Below are 25,545 nucleotides of genomic sequence, written 5' to 3'. Positions count from 1 at the left end.
GAACACCACCATCTGATTTTGAAGATATCAAGAGAAGAGTAAATGGCAGGTATACGAGTATAGAAGAGTATAATGGCAGGTATTTTCCCTCTTAAGAGGTGTTGTAATTTTATACACTAGGATAACACCTGTGGATCAAGCCACTCTGAGCTTTGGATAACTGCAGACTGGGAGTACTGTGAAGATGTGACTACAAATTTGCTTATACTTCTTTCCAAGAAAATGTCTGTAAGTTATAGAGGCTGCCTTGTGTTTTTATAGGCTGGAACTGTGTTATTCATGGGATGTGGAGTACAATGTTGATTTTGTGTTTTGACTCTTCAATACTTCTGTAAATGCAGAAAGAGGAGAAAGCAATTTGGCTCCTGCTTTTCACAGATGGGAAGATATGGTCTTTGATCTTAATGCTAGAACTAGTAATCAAATGTTGGTTTCCTGGCTTTTAATGTGTGAATGAGTTGAAAGATGCTCTCGACTAGGCTAACAAGCCATGTGCAGTGGGTGAATGATGCTTTGTGTAGCTCATTCTTGACACATTTATGATATAAAACAAATGTATGAAGGTCTTTTGATCCGTGAGCTAAGGCTGCCTATGGTGACAGAGACAAGGCAGGAATATTTGGAGGTTTTGTAAAGTATCCACATGCATTGTTGTCTCCCTGCCTCTACCCTCATTTTGCTTAACTTTCTCTTTGTTATGTACAGTGCTTTCTGCTGGAATAGTGTTAATAGTCACTTCATGTGAGCTTCACTATTACACCTCCCCTGAGTGGAAATAGGGGGTGAAATCTTTTTAGACCTATGGTGTCTACATTTGGGCTTGGGAAAGGACAGGGCAGCTCTTATGTCCGGGCAGCTGCACAAAACTTGCTTGTTTCCTCTTTATCAATGAACAGCACCAAGTGCTCAAAGAAATTCAGCAGCTATATTTTGCTTGGAATTATATGTGAAGGAGGATCCTCCTTCTTGTCATTTTATTTATCATTAACAGCCATTTTAATTTCTTCCCAGTGGCAATTATACTGATATCACCACATTTAAATCAGAAATGACACTGTAGTGGTTATATTATGTTGACTGGGCATCACCTAATTTTTAAGTGGCATTCTTGCCCCATCATTGTGATTGTATCCCTTTTTAATAAGTAATATAAGAAAAGATCTATATAATGGGAAAATACACATATTAATATATTCCATGACAAACATGTTAACTTTACATATTAATCATGGTAAATAGAAGTCATGTTTTACATTTTTCCTCTTCAGCACACTATTCTCTTGACAGCTTGCTTTCCCTCTGGTTCTATTCTTTTCTGGTGTACATTCCACTGCCTCTGGTCAGCCTGTTAGTTGCTGGTCTAAAAGGAAAAAAGGGAAAACAATGTTACTGGATAACGTAATATTGCCGCTCTCCTCACTGCATTCAGGTCTGCATGAAGGGACTCAAATATGTGCAATAAACATATGTGTGTGATAATGAGATTGTTGGTGGAAAGTCATCTTGAAAAGACAAGGAGCAATTAAGCTTGCTTACTTATATAAGTTAGAATGACAAGATGCCATTGCTGGTCCCGCTCATCCATATAATAGGGTTCTCCTTCCCTGCTTAGCTGTATTGGGAGAAGCATTTCCTGTCAAACCTCTGCCACGACTCCACCATAAAGCAATCTGCCTTTCTCCCTTTCATACACCATTCATTCTCACACTTGCATCACTGTCCTGATTTCAACTGAGTGCCTGCTAGCAAGCACCTGTATTAGAATAATTTAAGAATTCAATGCAAAGCCTTCATATAACTGAGTATTTATTTGTATTGGTGTACTCTCTCGTCCAATTTTAATTGAATACTTAAAGATGTCACTGGGGAGATGTGCAGGTTGTTCACAAATGCTTAATAATGCGATGTGTGGAGTCAACAAATAATGCACCTTTCTTTTGCTATCTTGAAGATTTAGATAGGATATCTTGGATGCTATTGACAAGGAGAGAAGTGTGGAACAATAGGAACATATGATAGTGTTAGATAACAATAGCTATCCTTATGCATCTTGAATTGAATGATGAAGCCATCAATTAGAGAAATAGCCCTCTGAGTATATATCATCAACAAGATGAATACCAGTACATTGCATTTCTGAATGGAGATCTCAGTGATCTGTAATTCAGAAAGGTAGTGAATAGTATACACAGTCAAACTAATTCTATTACTTTGAAAATCAGAAATCTTTTGCCCATGTTTTTTTGGTTTTGTGGTTTAGGTTTTTTTTAGCTACAAAACTCTTTCAGACACTGGAGGTATTTGTATTTTATATTAATAACTTAAACAGTGCCTTCTCAGTTAGTATTAAGATGCCATTCTTCTTCACAGTAAGAATATTTAGTGGACACTTTCAGGGCTTAAAAGAGTATGAGGAACAGTTCTTTCTAGTTGCTTGTCTGCTTTCTTAATTAATTCTTACACACAGGCATGAATGGGGATCCATTCACCCCCTGTGAACTCTGTTAGAGTCCCTCTCCATAACAAGGAGCAGACCTGGCATACACTCTATGCCATAGCCTCCATTTTCAACCTAAATTCTCTCATGTTCCCTTTGGAATATCTGATGGTTTCTATCCCTTCTGCAACTCCCAGATTTGGGTGGGGTTTTTTTGTTTTGCTTTGGTTTGGGGTTTTTTGTTGCTGTTGTTGTTTTATTTAGTTTTGTTTTGTTGTTGGGGTTTGTTTTTTTTTTAATAATCATTAATATTGTTAATGGCAGAAAGGCAACAGAAAGAGTCAAAGAGACTGAAGCTGCATTATAATAAGTAAGGAATTCCCAGCTTTTACAGTTTCTGGTTATCAGTTTAATTTCTTTTACTTACATTTCAGATTGAGTAAATATTCCAGGGCCAAAATTTTTTCTTGGATCTTTACCTATGTACCAAAATGTACAGCAGAGCAGCATTAGACAGTGAAAATGGCTCTGTAAGAGAATAAAGAAAAAATATGAGATGACTGTAATTAACAGAGTGTTTGACTAAGTATAAAATACAGTTAAAGAAATGAAAATACATTTTCATGACCACTATCTGTATTATTATTATTATTTTTGGTCAAGGGTTTTTTTAACATGGACTCCTTTGTGCAAAATCAGTTTTATGATCTAAATGTTTAGGTCCGCTTCATGTTTGTTTGCTTGTATGCAGAAGGTCATTATATTAAAAAATGGATCCTACCAGGCATGCCAGTGATTGTTGCAGTGAAGAATTTCTAGAGCCTTAGGGGATAAAAAAACAGTCACTGCCTTTCCCAGAAGCATCTGAAAGGGCTAATGAAGTTTGGTGTATCTCAAATGTATTGACAATATATGGCCTGATGTGAATAAGAAAAAGCTCAGGTCTTTCAGGATAACAGCAGGTAAAAGAAATTGCTGTAGCTTTCCCCCTTATAAACCTAATCAAATAAAACCACCTACAGGCCAATATGCTTCTTGAGTGCACTTTGCCCTGGAAATAGTGTTGTATTATCACCCAAAACATAAATAATGCAATAAAAGAAAATGGTTGATGTATTCTTAATGAGCTATTGTTAAGGCACCCTTCACTCTTATCTCTTTTCATAGCCTGATGCAAAGAGCAGCATCCAGTAGTGGAGTGCATTTTGAGTGCTGCTAGGAAAGTACAAATGAGAAAACAGGTTTAATTACACTGCTTACTGCATCTAGAGGTCCATGTGGTTTGACCGGCTGTGTTAGGACACCCTGTAATTTGGAGGAATTCTCTGTGCACTGGCACCATAAATGTACTGCTATCAAAAGGATGGTTAATAATCTAAAGTTGGCTGTTAACATTGCTGGAGCTGGTGTCTATAATTTCAGTGAGTGACCTGAATGACTCTGCAATGAAAGACTGAAATGTCACTCTCCTCCTTTACTTTGTTTGCCTTGAGCAAAGACTGCTCCAGATTGTGTACATCCACTGAGGTCCAAATGATGAAAGGGCAGTGTGTAAGGGTAGATTCAAGGCTCAGCTAAATCTCCCTGTTCTGGCAGAACAGTAGGGGAACATGAGGAAGAGGGCCTGGGTGAAAAATAGGATGATCTCCTCTGGAGCAGCTTCCACTGTGGCTATCTTTTCCCATCTCTGAGCAAGTAAGAGTGAGCCTGGCTATAGGGACCTGGCTCTCCCTTGCTCTCTTAGCTGCCAGCCACAAGTAAATCAGACCTGATGCCTGTGGCTAAAGGCAAAGCAAATGGTTTCCATTACCCAGGTATTTATTTTGCACCTGCTGCTGTGACATCTGTGTAATAACAGTTACATATGACAAAAGGTAGTCTGACCTGACTTCGAGTATTTCATTGCTTTTTTTCATTGTGCTGAGTGAGCAAGCAAGCAGAGGACTCATAGTCTTAATGGGAGGTAGAATTGTAGAATCATTTAGGATAGAAAAGACCTTTAAGATCATCAAGGTGCCATAGACCATCCAGCTGAGACACCTGTGGAGTGGCAAGTGCAAAGACCTTTGCTGTCAGGAATCTTAAACCCTTGTTTCCGATGTGCCTCGTTGGTACAGCTCAGATGCAGTAAAGGAGTAAAATACTATCAGTAAATTTCAGAAAGTTCAGTATTTGCATTTCATTTGGAAACCTATGACATTTTGGCATATTTTCACTGGAAGGCCAGAGCAAGGCTGATTGAAGATCAGTGTCGGCATTAAAATATACAAGGTATGGAGAGCTGGTGCACTTCAGAGCAAAGCCAGCCTGCCAGCCACAGAACCAGGGCAACTCTGGGACAGAGAATAGGACTGTTAGGGTTGGTGGTTTTTTTTAAATACAGCATTGAACAAAGAGATTAAGTCACCCACAAGACTCTGAAACAGTATCTTGGAGTGATACAGGCTCTTAGAGCAAATGTGCTTGTCTTCAGAGCTTGGTTCATATTGCCTGATGTACAAGTGTCAGGACTGGGGGGTGTTCAACCTTTCCACTTACAGTGTGGCAGATAGGAAAGCACTGGAACAGCACCATTCTCTGTATTCTCTCTGGTACAGTACAGCTGGTTTTGAAGGACCAAGAAACTTTTCCATCATTTGGATAAGCTTGGGTGTCAGTTGTACTCTGGCAAAATTATGACGAGAAGCGCCAAAAAAATCTAAGCGTGAGTGACCATTCCCCTCCAGGCAACTTGAAGGCACTATCAATATTTTGTTTACTGAAAATATTAAAAGGTACTGCTGCCATTTATATATGACTGGTAAAGTTCTGACTATTTCTGGAAGCAAAGAAATAATTGCTTTCACCTTCCCACCTTACATTGTCTGTAATTAGTGGAAAATGTGACATAATGCCAGGAAGATGGAAGAAAATAATCTAGAAAGCAAGGACACTGGCATTAGTGCTCACTGCAGTATATTCGTAAAGCACTTCTATTAGATTTGGGACTGTATCTGATTTACATGGTGGGGAAAAAGCCTGAACTCATCTCGGGTGAAGCCCAGACTTTGGCTTTCCTCCACACACCACTATCAACATCCTTTTTTTGCCCCTGCTAGACACTACCCTCATCTCTACAGCATCTTTTATCCACAGCACACTACTCATCTTACAGGGTTCTACTTCATACCATGTGTCCCAATGCTGAAATGTTTTGTATTGCTACAATTTCAAGTTTGTGGAAAAGGACGAATATTTGGCCCTTTCCTCTTTGCACCATGATGTGCATTTTGTGACTGCCGAACATCGCAGCTTTTCACAAATAAGAAAGGAAGAAATGCCAAAGAAGTTGCTTCATCACATTAACAGAATAAGAGACACTGCAAATTAAATCACACAGGTGGAAAAGCACCTTGGTGGGTCATTTTGGTTTTTTTTTCTTGTGTAGCTAGAAAAGATCTCACATGTTGTAAAGAAAAATTGTGTTTCTGTGGAAAATGTAAAATGTATATATTTGCCATAAATTCACTTAAATTTTGTTGCAGCGCATATAGGGAAAGCTCTGTGCTTTCTTAGGTTTACATACATTACAAGACAATTTGACCTGCCCCTGCTGAAAAGGGAGAGAAAAAACTGAAACTTCCAGCAGCCTCCCTCTCTATTTTTTGCACCCTTTATTTTTTGTTGGGAGTAGGGAGGGAAGCAGAGAGAAAGAGGGAGAAGGGATGAAAAACAAAGCTATCAAGTAAGTCAAGACTGCAGCTTACAGGAGTGAGGGGAAAAGCTGGTTTTTTGAACTAGAATGGACAATAATCTGTCCTTCACAGTCCAATTCATTTAGAGAACACCTGGGAACTGGAGGGTTGTCTTTTTAGCACTTTCTCCAGAGCAAGCTTTGCTTTGCCACTGCCCATCATCTGAGAGCTCAGAGCTTGCAAAGCTGCTGCCTTTGCCACCACAGCTCTTACAGCATCATTGACTGAAAACACTGAATTTCTGCATTGACTGAACTGAATTTCTCAAGACTTTGGGAGTTATCTGGAGGCCCTGGGAAATTTCACTACAGCTTGAGGTTAGGCAGGTCTGTGCATTAAAACTGTTTTTTCCAGCAGCATGAACACACACACACACACAGAAACAAGAGGCAGGTTCTCCTCAGAGACTGTTTTTACACTGTTTCAAGAGCGTTATTCTTGCTCCTCATTTACATTCCCAGGAGAGGAAACTGACTCAATATCTCTCTTATTTGTAGGCACTTGTGATAGCAGGTTGAAGTTTCGCAGCTCAGTAAGAAGTCAAATGATCCAGTAACTGACTTTGCACCTTGATTACTGAGGATACAGGAAAAATAATGTATTTAATCCACTTTCATCTGGCTACTCTTGCCACACCCTATGCGTACCTTATGTTGCTTGTATGCAGGGGTTATTTTGGAAGTAACACAACCCAAGGAGAACCCCTCATTAGGGCTTCAATGAGGGATTACACACTGCTGTCAAGGGGCAAATAAGCTAGGCATTTTCAGCATTATTCTTGTTTAATGTTATGAAATGGCCTTCAAAACTCTGGATGCAAATAAAACTTCCCAATAGGCTGCCAGGAACAGTCATGCCAATAATGCCATGCCAATGTGAATGAAGTTGGAGTGTTTTTCTTTGCAGCAATCAGACATGGCACACAATGCATTTCTGTGGAGTTCTCTTTCTTGGGTGGTTGAAATCACTTGGCTGGCAGCCTCATGCCTCCCAGCTCACCTGAGGCATGCTGTAATCAGCCAGAACCGTGCTGCATGTCATGTCTTACTGCTTCCAGAAAATATACAAATTTCCTTTCCTTCTATGCCTTTGTGAATGAGTCCCTTAGGGGTATGGTTTTAAGACAGTGCACAAGAAGCCTTTGCACAGATCCTCGTAATGCATAATGAGATTTGTGTGCCTGCCTACTTTCTCTGCAAATGAACCCTAGAACAGCAGAAGTGACTTGGTCTGGCACTTGCTTGGTCCTTTTGACCTCCCTCTTGTGACATAAGATAAAGACTTCCCCCTCCTTCTCTTACAGAAAGCCTGGAAAGTAGGTTTTTATGATGTGCTGTCTGGTCTTGCAGTAAACAGAGACATTTCTTGAGGATTTTAGAGTCATCAGCTCCAGTTCTGAAGAAAGATACAGTTGTTTAGCACTTTGTAGGATAAACTTCTCTTAAGAGTACAGGTGCAATAAGTCTGCATGTCCTATGACAGAAGGCTTGAATGCAGAGTTTTTGTGTCAAAATGACATCAGAAAAGGCTCTAAGTCCCAGAGAGGTAACTGCTTATGACAAGTAGAAAAGTCTCACCTGCAGAATAGGTGCCAAGAGCTCATGCTCTTTCCAAGGCTGTTTTGTTATTACTGGATCCTGCAGTATTCAGTGAAATGGCTCCGTGAATATTCTCCTACAAAGACTCATGCAAGCTTCTTGCACACAGCCCATTTTTAAATTTTTTTTTTTTTGCAAGACCTACAAAAAAAGAGAGAAAGAACATGCTATCAAGCACCACCAAAACCTCTGGGCTGTTATGGATTGTGGGAAGGTTTCTTGCAGTCTGCCAGAATCCATGCTGAGTGCCTGGGGAGCTGAAAACTGCTCTTGTCCTGTGATAAGGGCTTAACATGAAGCAGGCTCGGCTGGAGGCACAACAACTTGTGTTGAACCAGCACTGCCAAAATGCCCCTTATACACAGCATCAACTGAAGTGACATCAAAAACTCTCCTGCCCTATAACCTAAGTAAAGAATGTGAGTTTAATGGGGAAATATACATTGAAAAGTATAACTGAGATCAAGACATTGTGTGCCTGGAACCAGCAGGCTGTACCTCACAGTTTCTCAAGTTTTGCCTTGGGCCTGGTCTAGATGTACTTCTGCACTAGTAAAACACAGCAAGTGCAGTAAGTGTTTACCCCCTTTGAGGTTACCATTTCATCTGGTCTAATAAGATCCAGCTTTAATTTATGTGTGTAGCTGTGCCTGTGAGAGGCAGGAAGAACACACCAGCTGGGGAGGAAAAAGGAAAAAAAAAAAATATTCCTGGGTACCTACCCAAGGAGTTAATGCATTGGGGCATATGTGAAGGAGTTAAAACACTACGCAGGTACAGATCCTGTGGCAATTACAAATGTTATTGAAATAAAAACCAGAAACAGGAAGCCAAAAAACAGGTCCCTAAGGCAGGCATCTGTCTTAAATGATATCATTTGTCAAGTTTCCAGCATTTTGTGGTTGTGAACACAAAAAGAAGTTCTGTGTTACACTAAGGACATTACATACTCATTAGTCGGAATGTTCCTGAAGTACATAATACAGGATTTTCATTTAATAAGAAGCAGCTACTTGCAACTGCGTTGCACATAAAATAAATTCTGGGCACGCTAATTGCCATTCAAGGATCTTCTACCTAATTTTTGACAGGTTTTTCTTCCCCTCCCCCCTTAGACTACACTGCATAGATTGTAAGCAGATTCTATTGCTAAAGTTTTAAAATTTTTGGAGAATATTTTCTTATTTCTGAAATCTGAATTTCTTCAGTCATGAATTACGAAGGTTTTAATGCAGATATTAAAGAATAAAAGAAAAAAACCCAAGTTATCTACAGGAATATTGTAGCAAGAAGTGGTGTAGTAAGAAGGCAAAAATACATACACATACATATACATATACACATACACATACACATACACATACATATACATATACATATACATGCGTGTCTCTTGGTACAATAACTGCCCCAGTCATCCCCCCTTCTTGAAGAACAAACCTAGCTTTAATTAATTGCTTTAGTTCCTCTATCTGAACACTATTAGTGCATTAGTTTTAACTAATATATAAGCTTCCCCCTCGCTGCCCTGCCAATGACCTTAAGCTTCACATGGTAGGAAAGCCACTTGCTGTAGAATAGAAAAGTAATTTATCCACCATGATTGTTCAGCCCTGGCCCCTCTGTAAAACAGCAACTGACAATTGTGCTGTGTTATGGATGGTACATTTGTGGTGTGTACAATAGTGTGCAGAGCATCAAACTCACTTCCCTGAACACTGCCGGCAGCATTTGAAAAGTGATCATAGAGAGAAGCGACCACTTGCTGAGTGATGTTCCTCCATTTCCAAATTTTTTTTTCCAAGTAACTCCCCCCTTTTTTTTTCTGAAAAGAAAGATCAGTGTTTCTCAGCTTAAGAGCAGTATGTAGTTTTCCATTCATAAAAGTATGTCATAATAATAACAATGAAAAAAGAGGTTACATTGCTTTTATTTTACCTGGGATTTCCCTGCTTCTTTCCACATTTCAGCATTTAGCATATTCCCTCAAAACATAATAAATTTCTATTCTGTAGCTTAAGGGATCCATCAGTTAAAATGTTAGTCTTTCATCTTTATTACCCTCCCATTAAAATGAAAGAAACCGGGACACACTTCAGTTTAGAAGAAGCAATTTAGTTGGTAATGTCCTTACTACTCAAGTCTTTACAAAGAGAGAAAGTGCATTATTGCTTATATTTCACACATCTATCTGCATAAGAAGCAACTAAAGCTTTCAGACACATATGATATTAAATTTAATAATATTCTTTGATTAGATTATTTTATTACAACATTTTTCCATTACTAGTCATTTCCCGTACACATTTACATTCATAAAACCTGGAGGTTTTTCTTTGTTTGTATGTGTTTATATGTATTCATAAAGCAAGGAAAAGATTTTCTGGTTTGCTATAGCTGTTAGATTCGAAAAGAACAGATTAATAACTAGCCACCACGTAGGACTAGGTTTTCTTGTACACTGCACCAGTAACCCTTTGCTATAATGAGGACACAAAGAGGCTCACATCAGGCTGCTCCTCTTCTTCATAACTCAAAAGCGTCACAGTGGCAATAGCCTCTAGTGCTATTTGTCTTTAGTGCAGTTGTGACACTTCGGCATGATCCATAATTTGGCAGCTATTTACCGTGACATTTCCCTTCAGTGCAGCCATAACATTCAGTGAAGCCATTATTTGGTTCCATTTACCATATAAATTGTATTGTCGTGCATGCATGCTAGCAGCTACATTAGGTACCTGAAAATGAGTAAATCTTGTAAAATAGATACTAACAGCTATTCAGCAGAGAAATTTCTTTACTCCTCAGACAGAAGTAGGAATATATATAATATCTGCAAACACTACTGCAAACTTTTCCTTGAAAGATTTCAATTATCTGTATTTACATGACACAGCAGTTATTCATATCCACTTACTAAATATACACTGTATGTGCATATACATTGCACACATTTGCACGCATACAAACATACAGCAAACTACTGCTTGGTAAAAACCCAACTTGATTCAAAAAGGTATTAGGAGAATCCAGCATAGCAATTAAGTAGGAAGCATATCTGTAAAATGTGCTGAGGGTTGCAAGCCAGGAGAGAGCGAGTGAGTACGTGTGTGTCCGTGTGCGCGTGCGTATGCACACATGTGACAGACTCAGGAAAAAAGCCAGCTCTTCATCTAGTTCTTTGTTGTTTTTCCATGGAAGCATATGTGTGTAGGGAAGGGAAATTCGGTTATTAGCCTCAGCAAACAATGCCAGATTCCTCTGTAGCAAATTCATTTAGAAAGGTAAAATTAGGATGTAGTGCTAGCAACCACATCTCAATGAGCTGCTATTATTAATAGTATTATTATTTAAATCCCTGCTCTCTACATATAGTATACTTAGTACTTCCAAGGCAAATGTATTATTATTTTTAATCATTTAAGTCCCCACTGTGCACACAGCTTTTAATACACCTTTTTTGCAAGCATATTAAGTGTATTGTTATTAATCCCTTGCTGTGACTCTACAGTATTTCTTTTCCTTGTATGTTCAATGTCCTATCATCATTTAAACCTCTCAGTGTGTGCATGCCATATACATTTTCCAAGGCATCTAATATTTAAACATTATTTAAATCCATCATATCTTACTTATTCAAAGGCAGCCATGCTCCCACAACTTTAAGTTTGCAGAATGTACTTTTAAATAAACAGAAGTTGGGCTTTTTTCCCCCTGCTGCAAGACAAAATTTATTACGAAACTCATCAAAAAGGCCTTATCTGCATGTTAAGAAATACTCTTCACCCTCTCTGCATTGATAATGCTCTCTTACAGCAATTTGAAGCATAGAAGTTGTATCTTATAAACAAAAATTACTTCTTCGTTCCATATTCATTCATGGAAGAGTTATCATGTTGACCCTGAGCTACCCCTTCAGCTTAACATAAACATTTGATGAAAAATACAAGCCCAATGACCATAGCCTAACCTAAACACCAGAAGGGCTACGAAATTTGTACACTGGCTATCCAAGTTATGCATACAACAAAAGTAATCCTTTTATTAATGCTGTGATCAGTATGAAAGTGCTAAACAACAATCTGAAGCCAAAATTAAAATGAACAACATTTCATATCTGAATATATATATGTGTGAACCCTCCAAAGGTCCCTCTCCTCCCCCATTTTGATCAGTGAAGAAGCCTGGGGCAGTTGCATTATGCAATGTTATATATGAAGTAACATATTAAAAAGAAAGTAGAATGTATGTCCAAACAGAATCCAGTTACAGGAGGAATTTTCTATGACAAAAACATATGGAATTCACTGCCTCAGAAACACCAAATCTATTGAACTGACAGTGATCAACACATCTGAAAGTTGGGCCACTTGGAGGGCTTTGGTCTTTGCAGGAATTTGATTCGAAAAAATTGTTACTCATGCAACTCTTCTGTACATATCACAGATGTAACCAATTGGTTTTTTGTTTGGTTTTTTTTTCTTATTTTGCCACAGTACATCCCAAACAACCTTGTTTTTTTAAGATGCATTTAATGACCAAGGACTTCACTTTGTCCCTGAGCAAGGAAAGACAACACATATGCCTAGGAATAAAATGCTGAGAACTTTGAATGCTCTGTATGGTACTTGAGTGTTGGTATCCTTCTAGCATTCAGCTGGAAGGCCAATATACCTTCCTAATAATGCAAAACTCAAACACAACACAATATTTTTATTATCAGAGATGAAAGAGGAAATATGTTTCTAATAGCAGATCTTACTTAAAACAAAAATGATGGTGGCTTGATGCTCACCTTGAGTAAGAGAGAAAAATGGTCACAAAGGCTCAATCCATTCCACCTTTACCCAAAATCACCAAAGTGAGACTAAACCTAGTAGTCAGGCATGGCCCAAGAGAGAGATAATTCTCCATTGTACACAATTCTTTATGATGCTAATGACATATGTACTAAAAATTTACATTAAGAACGCACTAAATCAAAATTAATAATATTTTTCTGTCAGCATTAATGAATAAAATCTATGTTTTCCTGTGTTACAATCAAAAATGGTGTGTACAGCCAGTCCTGAAAAATGCCCTAAAATTAAGTTTTGGATTTTTTTCTTCAAGCCCTAGCCATTATCAGTCTATCATTATATTTATTATGAGGCATATGATCTTAGAAAATTTCCATCTCTTCACCTGGATACAAATGAATGTAATTTCAAAAGATGTGGCAAAATTGGCCTTTATGATCTTAAAAGTTTGCTATGGAAAAAAAGATGTAGAGCAAGCAGTTTCAAGTATTTTATTGTTCTGGAAAATATTATGCTTCTAGCTGGAATTCCCACTGTATGTACCATTAATAATATTCACTAGGTGAAGAAGAATTTTTGAAACTTTACAAAACCTTTTAACTGAATTTGCTGAAAAATCTATGGCTGAGCATCAGTACGTGTACCAGGTATTGTGACTACAGACCTAAAATGATCTTGCTGCTTGTAAGAGGGCTTCTGCAGAAGCAGTATTTGGTAAAAGTAGAAGTCCCTTCCCATTTGAAGAATGATCAGTCAAATAACTCTAAAAAACAGAATATCTGAAAAAGAGCTAGTCACCAAGAAACATATAATTATGAATAAATACCACAAATATTTAAATAGCTTTAAAAACTTTATTTAATCTTCAAAAAAATATACAGGGCATGAACACACATGAACATGGCTCAAAATCCCATTCCAATAATCTTTCAATGCTGACTAAAGGGGAGACTGGACAATAAACAGTGGAAAATGAAAAGGAGACAAAATGAAAAGGCAACAAAATGAGACTACATTGCAACTTGTAGTTAAAGATTTAAAAGAAAATTGCGCAGTTGTTTAGAGTTATGAAAGACAGGATTAAAAAAAAAAAGTCAAGTTGCTTATATTACTGACATGTCAGAATTGGAGGATAAATTTCCCTGCGTAACCAGTCAAGGAATATTACTATGATCCATGATACAACTGAATTATGATTATCATGTTTGTGACAGAAAATCAAGAGCATTTTTTTCCCAGAAACTTCAAAAGATTAATAGAGCAACCCAAAGATACAACTCTTTACTTATTCTTGTTCTAACAATTTTATTTTTAAATCAGGGAATCAAAATTGCTGAAAGATTTTTTTTCTGAGCTGAACTACAGATGAAGTCTTATCAAATCAGGCTGACAGACTAAATCTGCCTCTGCATCAAGACTTATTCTGTCAAGAACAATGTTCTTGTCTCATGCTAACCTAAGTGACAATATCAAACACAGGCCCATTATGTCCCTGCTACAGCCACTGATTTAAACACTTTTAAGAAAATAAAAACAAACAAACGAAAAAAACCCAACAAACCCATCCCTTTTTATTAACACTTTAATGCTGTTTTTTAATATAATATCCATTACTAAGCTTAAAAAAAGAAATTGTTTCTAGTAAATCTGAGGCATAAAGTGCCCATTTTCTCTCTTCTGATTTATATCATTGTTCTGTTTTTACAGCTTACTGTTGACAGAGTGAGGTAATTCAACTACAATTTTTCCAATGTTTTTTCCCATGTACATGTAATCTACAGCACGGAATACAGATTCCAAGCCAGTGAACTTGCCCTCAGGAGACATGTCTCCAAAGTCCACCTCACAAACCAGGTCTCCTCTTTCATACATCTTGAACAAATGCTGCAGAGCCATTTTGTAGTCAGAAAGGTAATGGTTCAAGAAGAAACCCCGGACGCTAGCAGACTTCTTCAATAGTTTTGCTGGCAATAACTCTGCTTTAACGGGCTGGAGGCCAGTGGGGTTTTGGTAGCCAGCGATAAACCCAATAACTATCAGGCGCCCTTTGATAGCCAAGGCATTGAGAGCCAAGTCAAACATCTTTCCTCCAACAGATTCATACACCACATCCACACCTTCGGGGTAGTCCTTCCTAAGCACAGATTCGACATTTTCAGTTTTATAGTTGATGGTACGGTCACAGCCAATGGATTTCAGAAAGCCACCCTTTTCATCACTGGAGCAGGTTCCAATTACATGGCATTTTGCCTTCTTTGCAAGCTGCACAGCGAACTGGCCCGTTCCTCCAGCTGCTGCTGTCACCAGAACCTTCTGGCCTTCAGACAGGTCTCCCAGCTCTTTCAAACTGAGGTATGCAGTTGCGCCACTTACCATTAAAGTGAGGAACTCGGGTTTCACTGAGGGTAGAGGGACTGCTTGTCTGGCTGGCACAACTGTGTACTCAGCAAAGGAACCTGCTTTCACGTAGGCCACAGCCTGACCCACCGAGTAATCTGCACTAGCACTGAGTCCTAACGCTACCACTTCACCGACACCTTCAAAGCCTATATCAAAGGGGGGCTTAACTGAGGCGTCATATCGACCAGCTGAGTAGTTTATATCAGATGCATTGATGCCGACAAATCTAGAAGAAAACAAAAATGTTTTAAGAGATTTACTCCTTACCAAGTTTTCATCGTATGAGAAACCTTATCAAATTTGTGGGATAAGTACAAGACTTGTTCTAATTATCTGTATATTTGAATAACAAGCAGACTCCAAAGATTACTTTCATCAGACTTCCATAGTTTGCATTCTGTTATTCTAGAATTACAGACAATTTTTCTAAACAAAAAGAAACAACAAGAAGCTGTAAAAAGTAAAACCCAAACCCAAAACAAAACAAAACAAAATCCCTTATATATTCCTTAGGTCCACTTGACCAAGCTAAAGAAGTTGAAAACAAATCTGTAAAAGATTAAAGCGTGAAAATTAACTGACCACTTCATACAAGATTTCAAAACACAGAAGAATGAAACATGCAGAGCAGTAAATATGTGGATTCTGGCAACAAATTTATATTTTTGAATATAATAATACTGTTAATGACTAATGATCATATTAACTATTGATGTCACTTGCAAGGTCATGTTACTGTAGGCAAGTACTTTTTAATTGATGGAGTCACTGCAGCAAATTTGCCTTTTGATGTAGCTAATGTCAATGTTAAAATATTTTTCTTTATATAAATTACTTGCAACACATCAAAACAACCTTGCAGAGAAGGAGTAAAATTGTAAAACTGAATATCAAGTCCTACTGACCTCTAACAGGTGAAAATGGATGGCTTTTTTTAGAGAAAGATAAAGATATACTCATAACTTGATTAAGCTCTAGGAGATAATTCCTAAGACAAAGTTATGATCTAGCTCAAATACAAAGATCTTTTTTTATAGTAACTATGTACACAGGCAAGAAAAAAGAGACTGGGAAAGGTTCTGCTAACTGGAAAATGTAAAAAAGAAACACATGAAACGGCACATGCCAGGACTGTTACTATGTGTGGATGTGACAGCCTAAAAGGTGTACTTGACACCATGCAAAAGCTGCAGAAGTAGGCAAACAGTGCACTTTTCATTGTTGCAGTTATCAACAAGCTCAGCTCATATATGTGTGTAGTTTTAAATTGCTTGCACTAAAACCGCTTTGCTCCTTTTGATATTCTTCATTCTTTACAGCACGGGGAGCTTCAAACTTTCACCAACGTTATTTATAAAAAGACACGTAAGCGTAAACATATCCATGCATAAAATAGGCAAAAGTGACTGTAGCTCTCCGTAATCCTGCCTTTAACTCGCCGCTCTGCCGCAACAAAAAATGCCTACGTCTTGTCCGCAGATAAAAAAATCTTCTATTATCCCGCTCTGCGGTAACTCCCGTACAGGAGTGCTAAAAGATGTATAAAAATTGGTAACGGAGTTGCAGCTTCCCGTGTCCCTCGGGCGCCAGGCGAGACGTGCCGGCGCTGCACCAGCCTCCTCCCGCTCTCACACCCCAACTTCTGGGGAGGGCAGCGGAGGGTGGGAGCCCGGAGAGAGCTGCGCTCGCCCCCTCACCGGCCCCACGGCTTCGCCCAGCCGGGGCTCTCGGTGGCTGCCAGGCCAGCCCGGGGCGCCCGCTGTGCCCCGGCCCCAAGCCGCAAAGGAGGTCCGGGCTCCCCGCTGGGCTCAGCTCGCTGCTCCCGCTCCCGGCGCGCGTCTGCCCGGGCAGGACGCGGAGCAGCCGCGCCCGCGGCTGGGGCAGCGCACCCCGACACGGCAGGCAGCGACAGCAGAACAAGCCCCCCTGGTTTTAAGACCTTCCCCTTCTCAGCGCTGCACGCTGGCGGCCGGAGCACAAAGGCAGGTAGCACAACCAAACGCTCCGAGGACAAAAACTTTGCGTGCGGGGAAGGGCAAGTCGCGCGGGAGGCCGGGCGCCTGCCGAGCAGGGCTCCCGCACACGCACCGCCGCTTTTGTTCCGCAGCCGGAGAGGATGCGAACCCTTCCCCGCCCGGGCCGCAGCGCAACTTGTGCGTGCGGCTGCGGGGAGCGCAACTCGGCGCTGCCCGGGCGCTCACGCCGCGCCGGGCAGGGGATGCGGGCTCTCCGCGGGGCCGGCCGCCAGCTGCCCCCGCACACTCACCCGTGCGCACACTCTCCGTGCGCACACACACAGACACACACACAGACACGCGTGTTCGCACACCCGCTCCCCCCCGTCTCTGCGGGGCGGCCGTGCCACGGGAAATGATGCTCCCTGGGCTTCTGGGTTCATCACTATTAATCAGCGCAGCCCTCCCCCCCTATTTTTTTTAAACCTCCTTTTTATTGTGTGCAAACTCAAAACTCCTGGTCGCGTTGTAAGAGCTTCCCCCTCCCCCCTTTTATTTTTTTAAACAAGATTGTTTAGTCTTAGATTCCTTGCACATTAAAACGATCATACGCACCGTCTGGACTAAAACATAGCGTCTAATTTGCCTTGTCATTCCAGCTGACAGAAGTGAGGTGGTAGGATGTGCGTGCAGTTTCACAGCTTATTTTGCTTTTAAAAGTAGGAAAAAGTACGAATTACAAGTTGAAGATCAGTTTACTAACTTCCGAGACCGACGAAAGTAGAGAGCATGGAAGAAACAATTACTTAGGGTGCTAGTGGGTTTTAAGACACCTTCCAGATATTTTGTGTTGCCTTCATTCACTTTCTTACTTTAAATTTGTGCTTTAATTTAGAAGTTACTAGTTGAGCTTTGCCCCTTTCACCTCAAGATGCAAACCTGAGGCAGGGTGTGAAAAAAGCCTGAGATTGGCTTTTCTCGAAATAATTATGCACATTGAGTCACCCGTTTTATTTATACTAAACAGTGTTGAAACCCCTCGTACTGTTTATTATAGAAAACAGGAGGACACTGCCGGGGGGGGAAGAAATGCTGTTTGTGTACCACAACAAAGAGTGAGACACCAAAAACCAGCATCACAGCCTTAAACACAGACAAAACAAAGTCATCCAAACCAGCACTACGCAAGAAAAACATTATTTAGACCAAACACCCAGCAGGAATAGCCCTCCACTTTTCCCACTGGGACCCATCCCTTTAGTCCCCTGGTTCAAAAACAGAAACTTTCTCAATCCCTCTTACTCCCTTTTCTAAAAACTTTGTTCCCATCTTCCAGCCCAAAAGTAAATTCTTACAGTTACTTTGGCAATGAAATGCATCACTTCATCAATAAAATCTCGAAAATCCTGCAACAACTTTAAGAAGGACCAAACCTCCACAGCCTTAGGCCCTTGTCCTGACACGAAATGGAAAACCCTTGCTTCCACACCCGCCCCTCTCTTCCCCCCCGGAAAACAGGACAAACAGACATACAACACTTAAATGGCTTCACTGAGGATTTATCACCATTTCCCCTCCCCTTTCTCTACTACACAGAGTCAAAGTAAAAAAAAATAGCTTAAATTACATTCTAATTCTGAAAGATTTTTGAGTAAAAGATGGGTTATTTTTTCTGTATAAGAAGTAGAAATAAGAGTTGCTGGCGTAGCTCTCTAAAGCAGAAGAAAGTTTCCCCTAACTGCATCTTATTTTAAAATATCTATCCACACACAGATTTTAATTTCCTACTCCCATAAATCCCACACCAGATTTTATTGTGGTGAATGACGATTGTTTTGCAGGAAAAGCTCAAAGCAATTAATACTATTCATGGGCGTGACTGGGACTAAAATGAAGAAATCTGAAAATGCCCTCTTGGAACCCAAGTATTTCCTTGTTTTGTTTTTAATTGTATGCTTCTACCTATAAGAAAATGTATAGTTGTATTTGAGCTTGGTTGTTTGTTTTCTCAAAAAACTAAATAGTCAGGGACTCATCCCTTCAGGATGGGATAGTCCTTCCCCAGATGACAGAGAGAGGGGAAAACATTCAGAACTTGCTTCTTGCTGCAGCTTGTACACAGTGAATGTTTTACAGTAATGTAATTCTGTGTCTTCTATGATATTCTTCAGAAAGGAACAGTAAAGACAGAAGAAATGCCACAAGTAATACAAAATGTATGAACTCTACATCTAGACTTCATCACTCACCTCTTCTTCCCCTTCATCCCCACACAGGCATGTGTACCAGTAGAGGAACATGTGTGTGACAGGCTGATGTGTTAAAGCCCAGCAATTGCCTGCCTGAATCTGTGGACCAGCTCCTGCCTTTAGCGTGGTACGAGCCCTTTTACCATGAAGTGTGCATGTCCCACGAGCACCCAGGAGCCCACCCAGCAAAAGGAGGGAGGAGAGGGAGATGGGAAGAGTTACATTGAAAGCTGTTAAAAAAAAAGGAATAAATTTTAAAAATTTACAGGAGGGCAGGCAGGGGAGCTGGATGAGAAAGACTCCAAGTGCATGTGTGGGAGGGAGGGGAGTTGGGAAACAAGGATGTCACTCAGCCTTGCATCACCCAAGTAGAGTACTTGCTACTTGTATCTCAAAGTCTTTTGACCTCTTCCACAGAAAGGAATTTAACTCCAGCCGGATGGCTGCTGCACGCCATTACTGTTTCAGTCATTAGTGGATGCAGCAACACAGTGTCTTACACTTCCGAGGTCTGGAGGGAATTTGGGTCTCAGAAATCCCAGTGGGAGATGTCAGCATCGAATTAAAGCGCCACATCAGCTTTCTCGTCAGCTCCTGGAAGAACTCCTGCTCTTTCTCCTTATCACTTCTTTGCCCTGTATTTGTGTGTTGCATATGGACACATACATGTCATACATACATGTCACAAATATGCACACAGTCACACACTGCCCTAGCAGACCTCGCAGCACTGCTCTCAAGCCAACTTAGTGCTGCTTAATACATTTAAACTCCCACGGCGAACACGGCAAACTATTTGCTACTACGATTCCCTTGCTTGACAAGAACCTGAGAGCGCTGCTCTCTCCCGTGCCAGCCAAGCAGTCTGCTCCAAAGTTCCCGGAGTTTCGGCTTCCCCTCGTGAGCAGAGAAACCCCTGAACTTCAACAGACTTAGTTTTACGCAAGGAAGGACGGCGTCTAGGAAGGAGGCACCGAGAACAAACAGGTTTTATGGAGACAGCTGTGGGGGGAGGCACGTTTGGTCCTCGGAGTCTTCATTTCACGGCGAGCTGGTCACCGCGCCGGACGTGGGATTTACGGTGCATTATGCTAAGCAAAATGTCACCTCCTCACATTTCGCCCGACACGGCTCCTCGCTAAAAGCCACCAACAACAGCGGGCCCGCGTCCTGCGAGGGAGGCCGCGGGCCGCCCTGCCCCCTCCGCTCGGCGCGCAGGGCTGGGGGTGGTGCCGGGGCTGCCCGGGCGGCGGGCCCGGCCGCGGCCTCCCCGGTGAGTCACGGCTGCGCGGGGGCGAGGCCGGAGAGCGCCGTGAGGGGCAGCGGGGCCGCGCCGAGAGACAGCGGCCGGGCCAGGCCCGCCCGCGCAGCCGGGGCGCTGCGCGGGTGCGCCGGGGACACACTCATGCCCCGGGCACGACGTGCGTGTAACGAGCTCGGGCAGGCCCCAGGGAGGGGCCCTGCGAGCGCTTCCGCCGTCTCACTCCTTGCTCCTTGGCACTGCCCGAACATAACACTCGCCTCTTCCCCCCCTCCCCCGCCCCCCCTTTGGCACAGGGGCCCTGGGGTGTTCTCTCTTCCTTCGAGCAGGCGCACGCCGGGAGCAGCGCGCACAGACAGACAAACACACACAGCCCCGCCACAGGAGGAGGAAGTGTCACCCCCACACACGTGGATAAAGGTGACAGAGCTGTAGCACCAGCCGTTCAAAACAACAACAATAAAATGAAATTAACAGTCGCCAGATGGCGGCTGGTACAACTTTGGAGCCGGTCTCCGAAGTGAGGAGAGAGCAGGCCACAAGGCGCCAGGAGTCGGCGGGGGCGCGGGGCCGGAGCGCGGGGGGGCGGGCGGGGGCTCACCTGTTCCTGACCAGGAGGTCTCCGTCTCCCGGGAGTGGCACGGGCGAGTCCTGCTGCAGGGTGACCGCTTCCCTGAAGTTTTGGCTCAGCTTCGTCACCACCAGCTTCTTCATGGAGCTGGGGATGGACGAGCCCTGGAAATCCAGAAACTGACGGGAGTAGGACATGTCCAGGATGGGCCGCGACCAGCTGCCGCCGAAGGACCAGGCAGGAGCTGCGGCGGCGCAGGACGGCTGCTGCCGCCACCACCACCGCGCTGCCCGGGAGCTCAGCGAAGCGCCGCTTTTCGCGCTAAAACTCATGCCCTGCCTCGGCTCTCCTCTCCCGCCCCGCTCGGCAGAGCTCCGAATGGGATTCTCCAGGCAGCTCGCAGGACGCGCCGGCAGGAGAAACTCCCCGCTCGCAGCTATGTGTGTACGTAAACAGAGCCCCAGAGCAGCAGGCTCTCCCTCCCCTCCCAGCCGGCCCCTCCGCCGCACGGAGACGCCGCCGGAGGAGCAGCGGCAAGATGGTCCCCCTGCAGCAACCGCTCGTCTTCTGCCGCCGCGGGCACTACCGAGGGGCGAGGCCGGCCCGCTCCCGCGGCCGTCCGTCCCGCTAGTCCCTGCCTGCCTGCTCTGCCTTGCCAGCCAGGCAGGTGTGCGGCGGGCCGGAGTATCTCCTAAAGGAGATGGTGGTGGTGGTGGCTTTTAATTTGCACCCTGCCTCTAACTAAGAGGTTTAAAAACAGGCGAGGGGGAGAGGGGAGGGTAGACAGACGGACAGAGAGAAACGCCTCGGATTAGCCCCCCCACCCCGTTCTTTAGTTTACAAAAAGAGGGTATCTCCCTACCAAAAAAAAAAAAAAAAAAAAAAAAAAAAAGAAAAAAAAAAAAGGGGAATAATAATAATTAAAAAAAAAAAAAAAGAGTAGGAAGAAAGCACGGTAAATTATCGGCCAGGAAAGGTTAGAGAAGTGGGGAGAAGTTGCAGCTAATCTCCTAATGTTGTTATTAGCCGCCGCCGAGGAGCCGCTGCCCGCGGGCGGACGCCCCGCCCCTTCCGTGCGAAACGTTTCACTTCCTCGCAAGGTGCTACGAATCAACCCCGAGACGGCGGCGGCGGCTCCGCGCCTGCCGCGGGAGGGGATTTAAACGGGCGAAGCTCTTCCCGCCGTCGCCGTCCTGCCGGGAGGGGAAGGGTAACAGGCTGCTGTCAGTTTGCTTGGGTCGCAGGGGTTTCCCCCGATCCCTGATACTGCCAGAAAATCTCGCCCTCCCTTCCCCTCCTTGCTTCTTTCTTTCTTCTTAGAAAAAAAAAAAAAAAAAAAAAAAAAAAAAGAAGAAGAAAAATTAGTCATCTCTCTCTGTAGGTTACGTTTGGGTGAGGGAACCTGCGTAGGGAATCAAGTGGGTGAAGGGACCGAAGTCAGTGTTGTTACAGAGCCACCAATCCCAACTTGGTACAACTGCGTGGAGAAAGGCAATATAATAGAGATGTTGCATTGATGTCGCGTGTAGTTCCCAGAATTAACTCCATCCTACCAGTATAAACAGCTCAATGCTTAATTGTGCGGTAATAAGAAGAAAGAAAATCCCCTTCTGCCCGAAAAAGAACAAAACTGCAGTTCCAAGTGCTTTCCTTTAGGAATCAGCTGGGTAGTTTTTATTTGCTTTCTTGACTTTAAAAAAAAAAAAAAAAGGGAAGAACCCTTCTGTTCTCGCAGCTAACATTATATAAATCCCCAGACACATACTGTGCAAAATGTATTAGCAGTATGTTTCATATGCTGCAGTTCTCGCTCTGCAATCTGTTGGTATTTTAAAGTAAGGATGAACTGTAATCTCCCATAAATCATTTTTAATTCAATGCTGAGTAGACGTGTGCCACGGCGAAGTATCAACTCCTGCCTGCCTCTTTTTTTTTTTCTTTCTCTTTTTAAGTTTGCTGGAAGAAGACCTTTGCTGAAGTTAAATCAGCACATGCGTCTTGCGCAGCACTTCAGCAAGTGGATTATAATAACAACCCCCTCAACGCGTGTCTCACATGAGGAATCTTTTATGCCGTGCTGTATTAAGACTTTTTTTTTGTCATATTGTTTAGCTCTGGGAAAGGGAAAAAAATGAAAACAAAGCAATTAAAAAGATTGACAGGTATGGGTTTGTGTGAGACCTATTTGTAATTGTCAGGGTGACGTGGGCAAGAGGAGGAGGAGTAACAAACTGAAGCAGGAAAAGCAGCTCGATGTGTCTGTCTATCAGTTGAGACTGTCTGAGAGCCCTGGGATCCGAATGTGTGTTATATTTCAGTGAAAAGAGAAGAGAGGGAGAGTGGATCTCTTTCTCTCCCAGGAGTTTGGGGGGGGGGGACAGTTCACGTTAATCTGTCCCACTCAGTGAATGTCTTTTCTTCCTTCCCCCCTCCCTCTCTGCACACACTCTCCGGGGTTTTTCTTGGTTTTGGCAAATTTTTTGTGTGTGTGTGTTGTTTTTTGTTTTTTGGGTTTTTTTTTTTTTTTCTTCTGTTGCAGATCGAGATCAGCAAAAAAAAAATCCATGATAAAAAATGTGTTTGCATTATATTTAGTAGCAGAAGAATCTTCGATTTGTGGAAGAGAAAAAAAAGGGAGAGCAAGAGAGAAAAGTAGTCCTCTCCGGTGGTGACACTGTTTGATCTGTGACTGTTTGGAAGGTGGAGGAGTGACTGACATTTCCCATCCGGTGTATATGTATGTATGGGGGCTTTACTCCTTTTTATGATTTGCTTCCTTGCTCTTAGACTAAGTGCTGGGAGGAGAAGGAGAGACTGGATCGACCTCGTTTTTTGCACAATGAACAAACTATTACCAACGCAATAAAAAACCAAACAAACAAAAAACCCCCCAACAACAACAGCAACAACAACACACAAATCCACGAGCTTGAAACAAGCCAGCGAGCGAGCGAGAAAGTTGCGCTTTGAGACTCTTTGATCTCGGAGAAAGCCTGAGAGGGGGGGAGTGACTGAATTTACCGTCTCATCGCCGCCGCTTGCTCGGCTCTCCACCGCGAAGGAGGAGAAGAAGACGAAGAAGTGATTAAGGAAAGGAGGGGGAGAAGGGGAGAGAGAAAAAGGAGGAGAGAAAAAAAAAAAGGAACGAAAGAAAGATAATGGATTTGGGCTACAGATTGAACTGATCAAATCTTATTTATTTTGCACATCTCCACTGGCATCTTCCCTGCTGCTGCTGCTGCCGAGAGGACTGAAGAGCTTTGTCTTATAAGGAACTTAAAAGAGAGAGAAAGAGAGAGAGAGTGTGTGAGAGAGAGAGGGAGGAAAAATTAACCTTGTAAATGAAAACATTTCCTAAGCAAGTTTTTGGAGTGGCGGCGGAAATTGGCATCCCTGTCACCAGTCTGTGGCTTGCCTCATCCCACACCCCACCTTCCCCCCCGCCCCGCGCACCCCGCTCGCCGCGCCGGGAGCTGACCCGGGGGGGGAACCCGGACCGGGCGAGAGGAGAACCCGACCAAACTTTTTCTCCTTCCTCCCCCCCCCCTCCTTCCTCCTCCTCTCCCTCTCTCCCATTCCTCCCCACCCTCCCTCTCGCTCTTCCTAGGCAGAATTAGAAGTTGAATCCGCTTTCTTTTCTCCTTCCTCCCCCTCCCTCCTTCCCTCCCTCCTTCCTTCCCCCCCCCACCCCCCCATATTTTATTTTATTTTTTTATTTGTGTGTGTGCGTGCGCGGCTGTGTGTTTGTTTCTGCATGAAAAGAGGGGGATCGGAAGAGGAGTCCTGCGTGGAAACTCTGCGGCGGCGGCGGGCGGCGAGGCGGCGGCGGCGGCGGCAGCAATGCCGCGGAGAAAGCAGCAGGCACCCCGGCGCTCCGCAGGTAACACCCTCCGCCTCCCGCGCTGGGGTGCCGCGGGCACGGCAGGGGAGGGGTTAACCCGCCGGGAAGCATCGCCGCGGGGGGAGCGGTTCCTCCAGCCCTGCCGCAGATTTAAAACACCCCGCGTGGCTGCCTCCGGGGGTTTGGGGCTTGGGGCGGAGGGGGGGGACACGGGGAGGGGGTGAGCAGCACCTCGGTGGGGAAGAGACAGGGGCTGTAGTTTGTACTTCTTTGTACGCGGGAGCTGGAGGGATCGGCGTAGTTCTGAGGTGTGTCACGCCGAGCCTGACAGCCTCCATCCTCTCCGCCGTTGCCAACACGTTTAAAACTAGAAACTTCATTTTGTTGCAGTCCTGTAATCTCCGCATGCGGGTCCGCGTGTGCGTGTGTGCGGTGCCCAGGGCAGCGCCGGGGAGGGGAAGGAGCTCCGCCGTGCCAGGGCAGGGATGGTCTGCTTTAAAAGTGTGTCAGACCGTATCCAGGCTGAACCTGACACTCGCGAAACAAAAGTCAACAAAATGGGACACAGCGAGGCATCTGGCCAGTGCATTTCACTGGAAAACAGCAGCCTTTAATGTCACGTTGAAGAGGCTTTTCTCCCCCCCTTTTTATTACCTCTAAAGATGTCTTTTGATCAGGAAAACAGAAGGCAGTGATAGTG

At 43.3% G+C, this 25,545-nt stretch overlaps 2 protein-coding genes across 3 annotated transcripts in view; one reads left to right on the top strand and one right to left on the bottom strand.

Moving 5' to 3' along the window:
• Positions 1–906: 906 nt before the first annotated feature.
• On the bottom strand, positions 907–21,895 carry PTGR3 (prostaglandin reductase 3). 2 transcript variants are annotated; one of them, XR_009418532.1, is made up of 4 exons: positions 21,035–21,236; positions 7,749–7,910; positions 2,865–2,965; positions 907–1,360 (listed from the first exon to the last, which is right to left on the bottom strand). XR_009418532.1 is itself a non-coding variant. In XM_059473118.1 (2 exons), the coding sequence occupies exons 1-2, from the start codon at positions 21,334–21,336 to the stop codon at positions 14,270–14,272; spliced, it is 1,227 nt and encodes a 408-aa protein (XP_059329101.1). In that variant the 5' UTR covers positions 21,337–21,895; the 3' UTR covers positions 13,403–14,269. The 2 variants fall into 2 exon arrangements, 1 of the variants encoding a protein (XP_059329101.1); XM_059473118.1 differs by lacking the exons at positions 907–1,360; positions 2,865–2,965; positions 7,749–7,910 and adding an exon at positions 13,403–15,194 and having other exon boundaries at positions 21,035–21,895.
• A 2,808-nt stretch (positions 21,896–24,703) lies between these two features.
• TSHZ1 (teashirt zinc finger homeobox 1) overlaps positions 24,704–25,545 on the top strand; it is a 55,078-nt gene continuing 54,236 nt past the window's right edge. Inside the window, exon 1 of the mRNA XM_059489436.1 lies at positions 24,704–24,884. Within this exon, the coding sequence (XP_059345419.1) occupies positions 24,845–24,884 (40 nt within the window). The 5' untranslated portion in view covers positions 24,704–24,844. The remainder of the gene's footprint in view (positions 24,885–25,545) is intronic.

The sequence above is a fragment of the Ammospiza nelsoni genome, chromosome 1, assembly GCF_027579445.1.
Source record: "Ammospiza nelsoni isolate bAmmNel1 chromosome 1, bAmmNel1.pri, whole genome shotgun sequence".
NCBI lineage: Eukaryota > Metazoa > Chordata > Aves > Passeriformes > Passerellidae > Ammospiza > Ammospiza nelsoni.
The sequence above is the reverse complement of the archived record's forward strand: the minus strand, read 5'-3'. Positions and strand labels throughout refer to the sequence as shown.

Coding starts and splice junctions, on each gene's coding strand:
- PTGR3 (XM_059473118.1), bottom strand. CDS start 21,336: ATGAGTTTTAGCGCGAAAAGCGGCGCTTCGCTGAGCTCCCGGGCAGCG. Junction 15,195..21,034: donor GACCTCCTGGTCAGGAACAG/GTGAGCCCCCGC, acceptor GTTTTCTTCTAG/ATTTGTCGGCATCAATGCAT.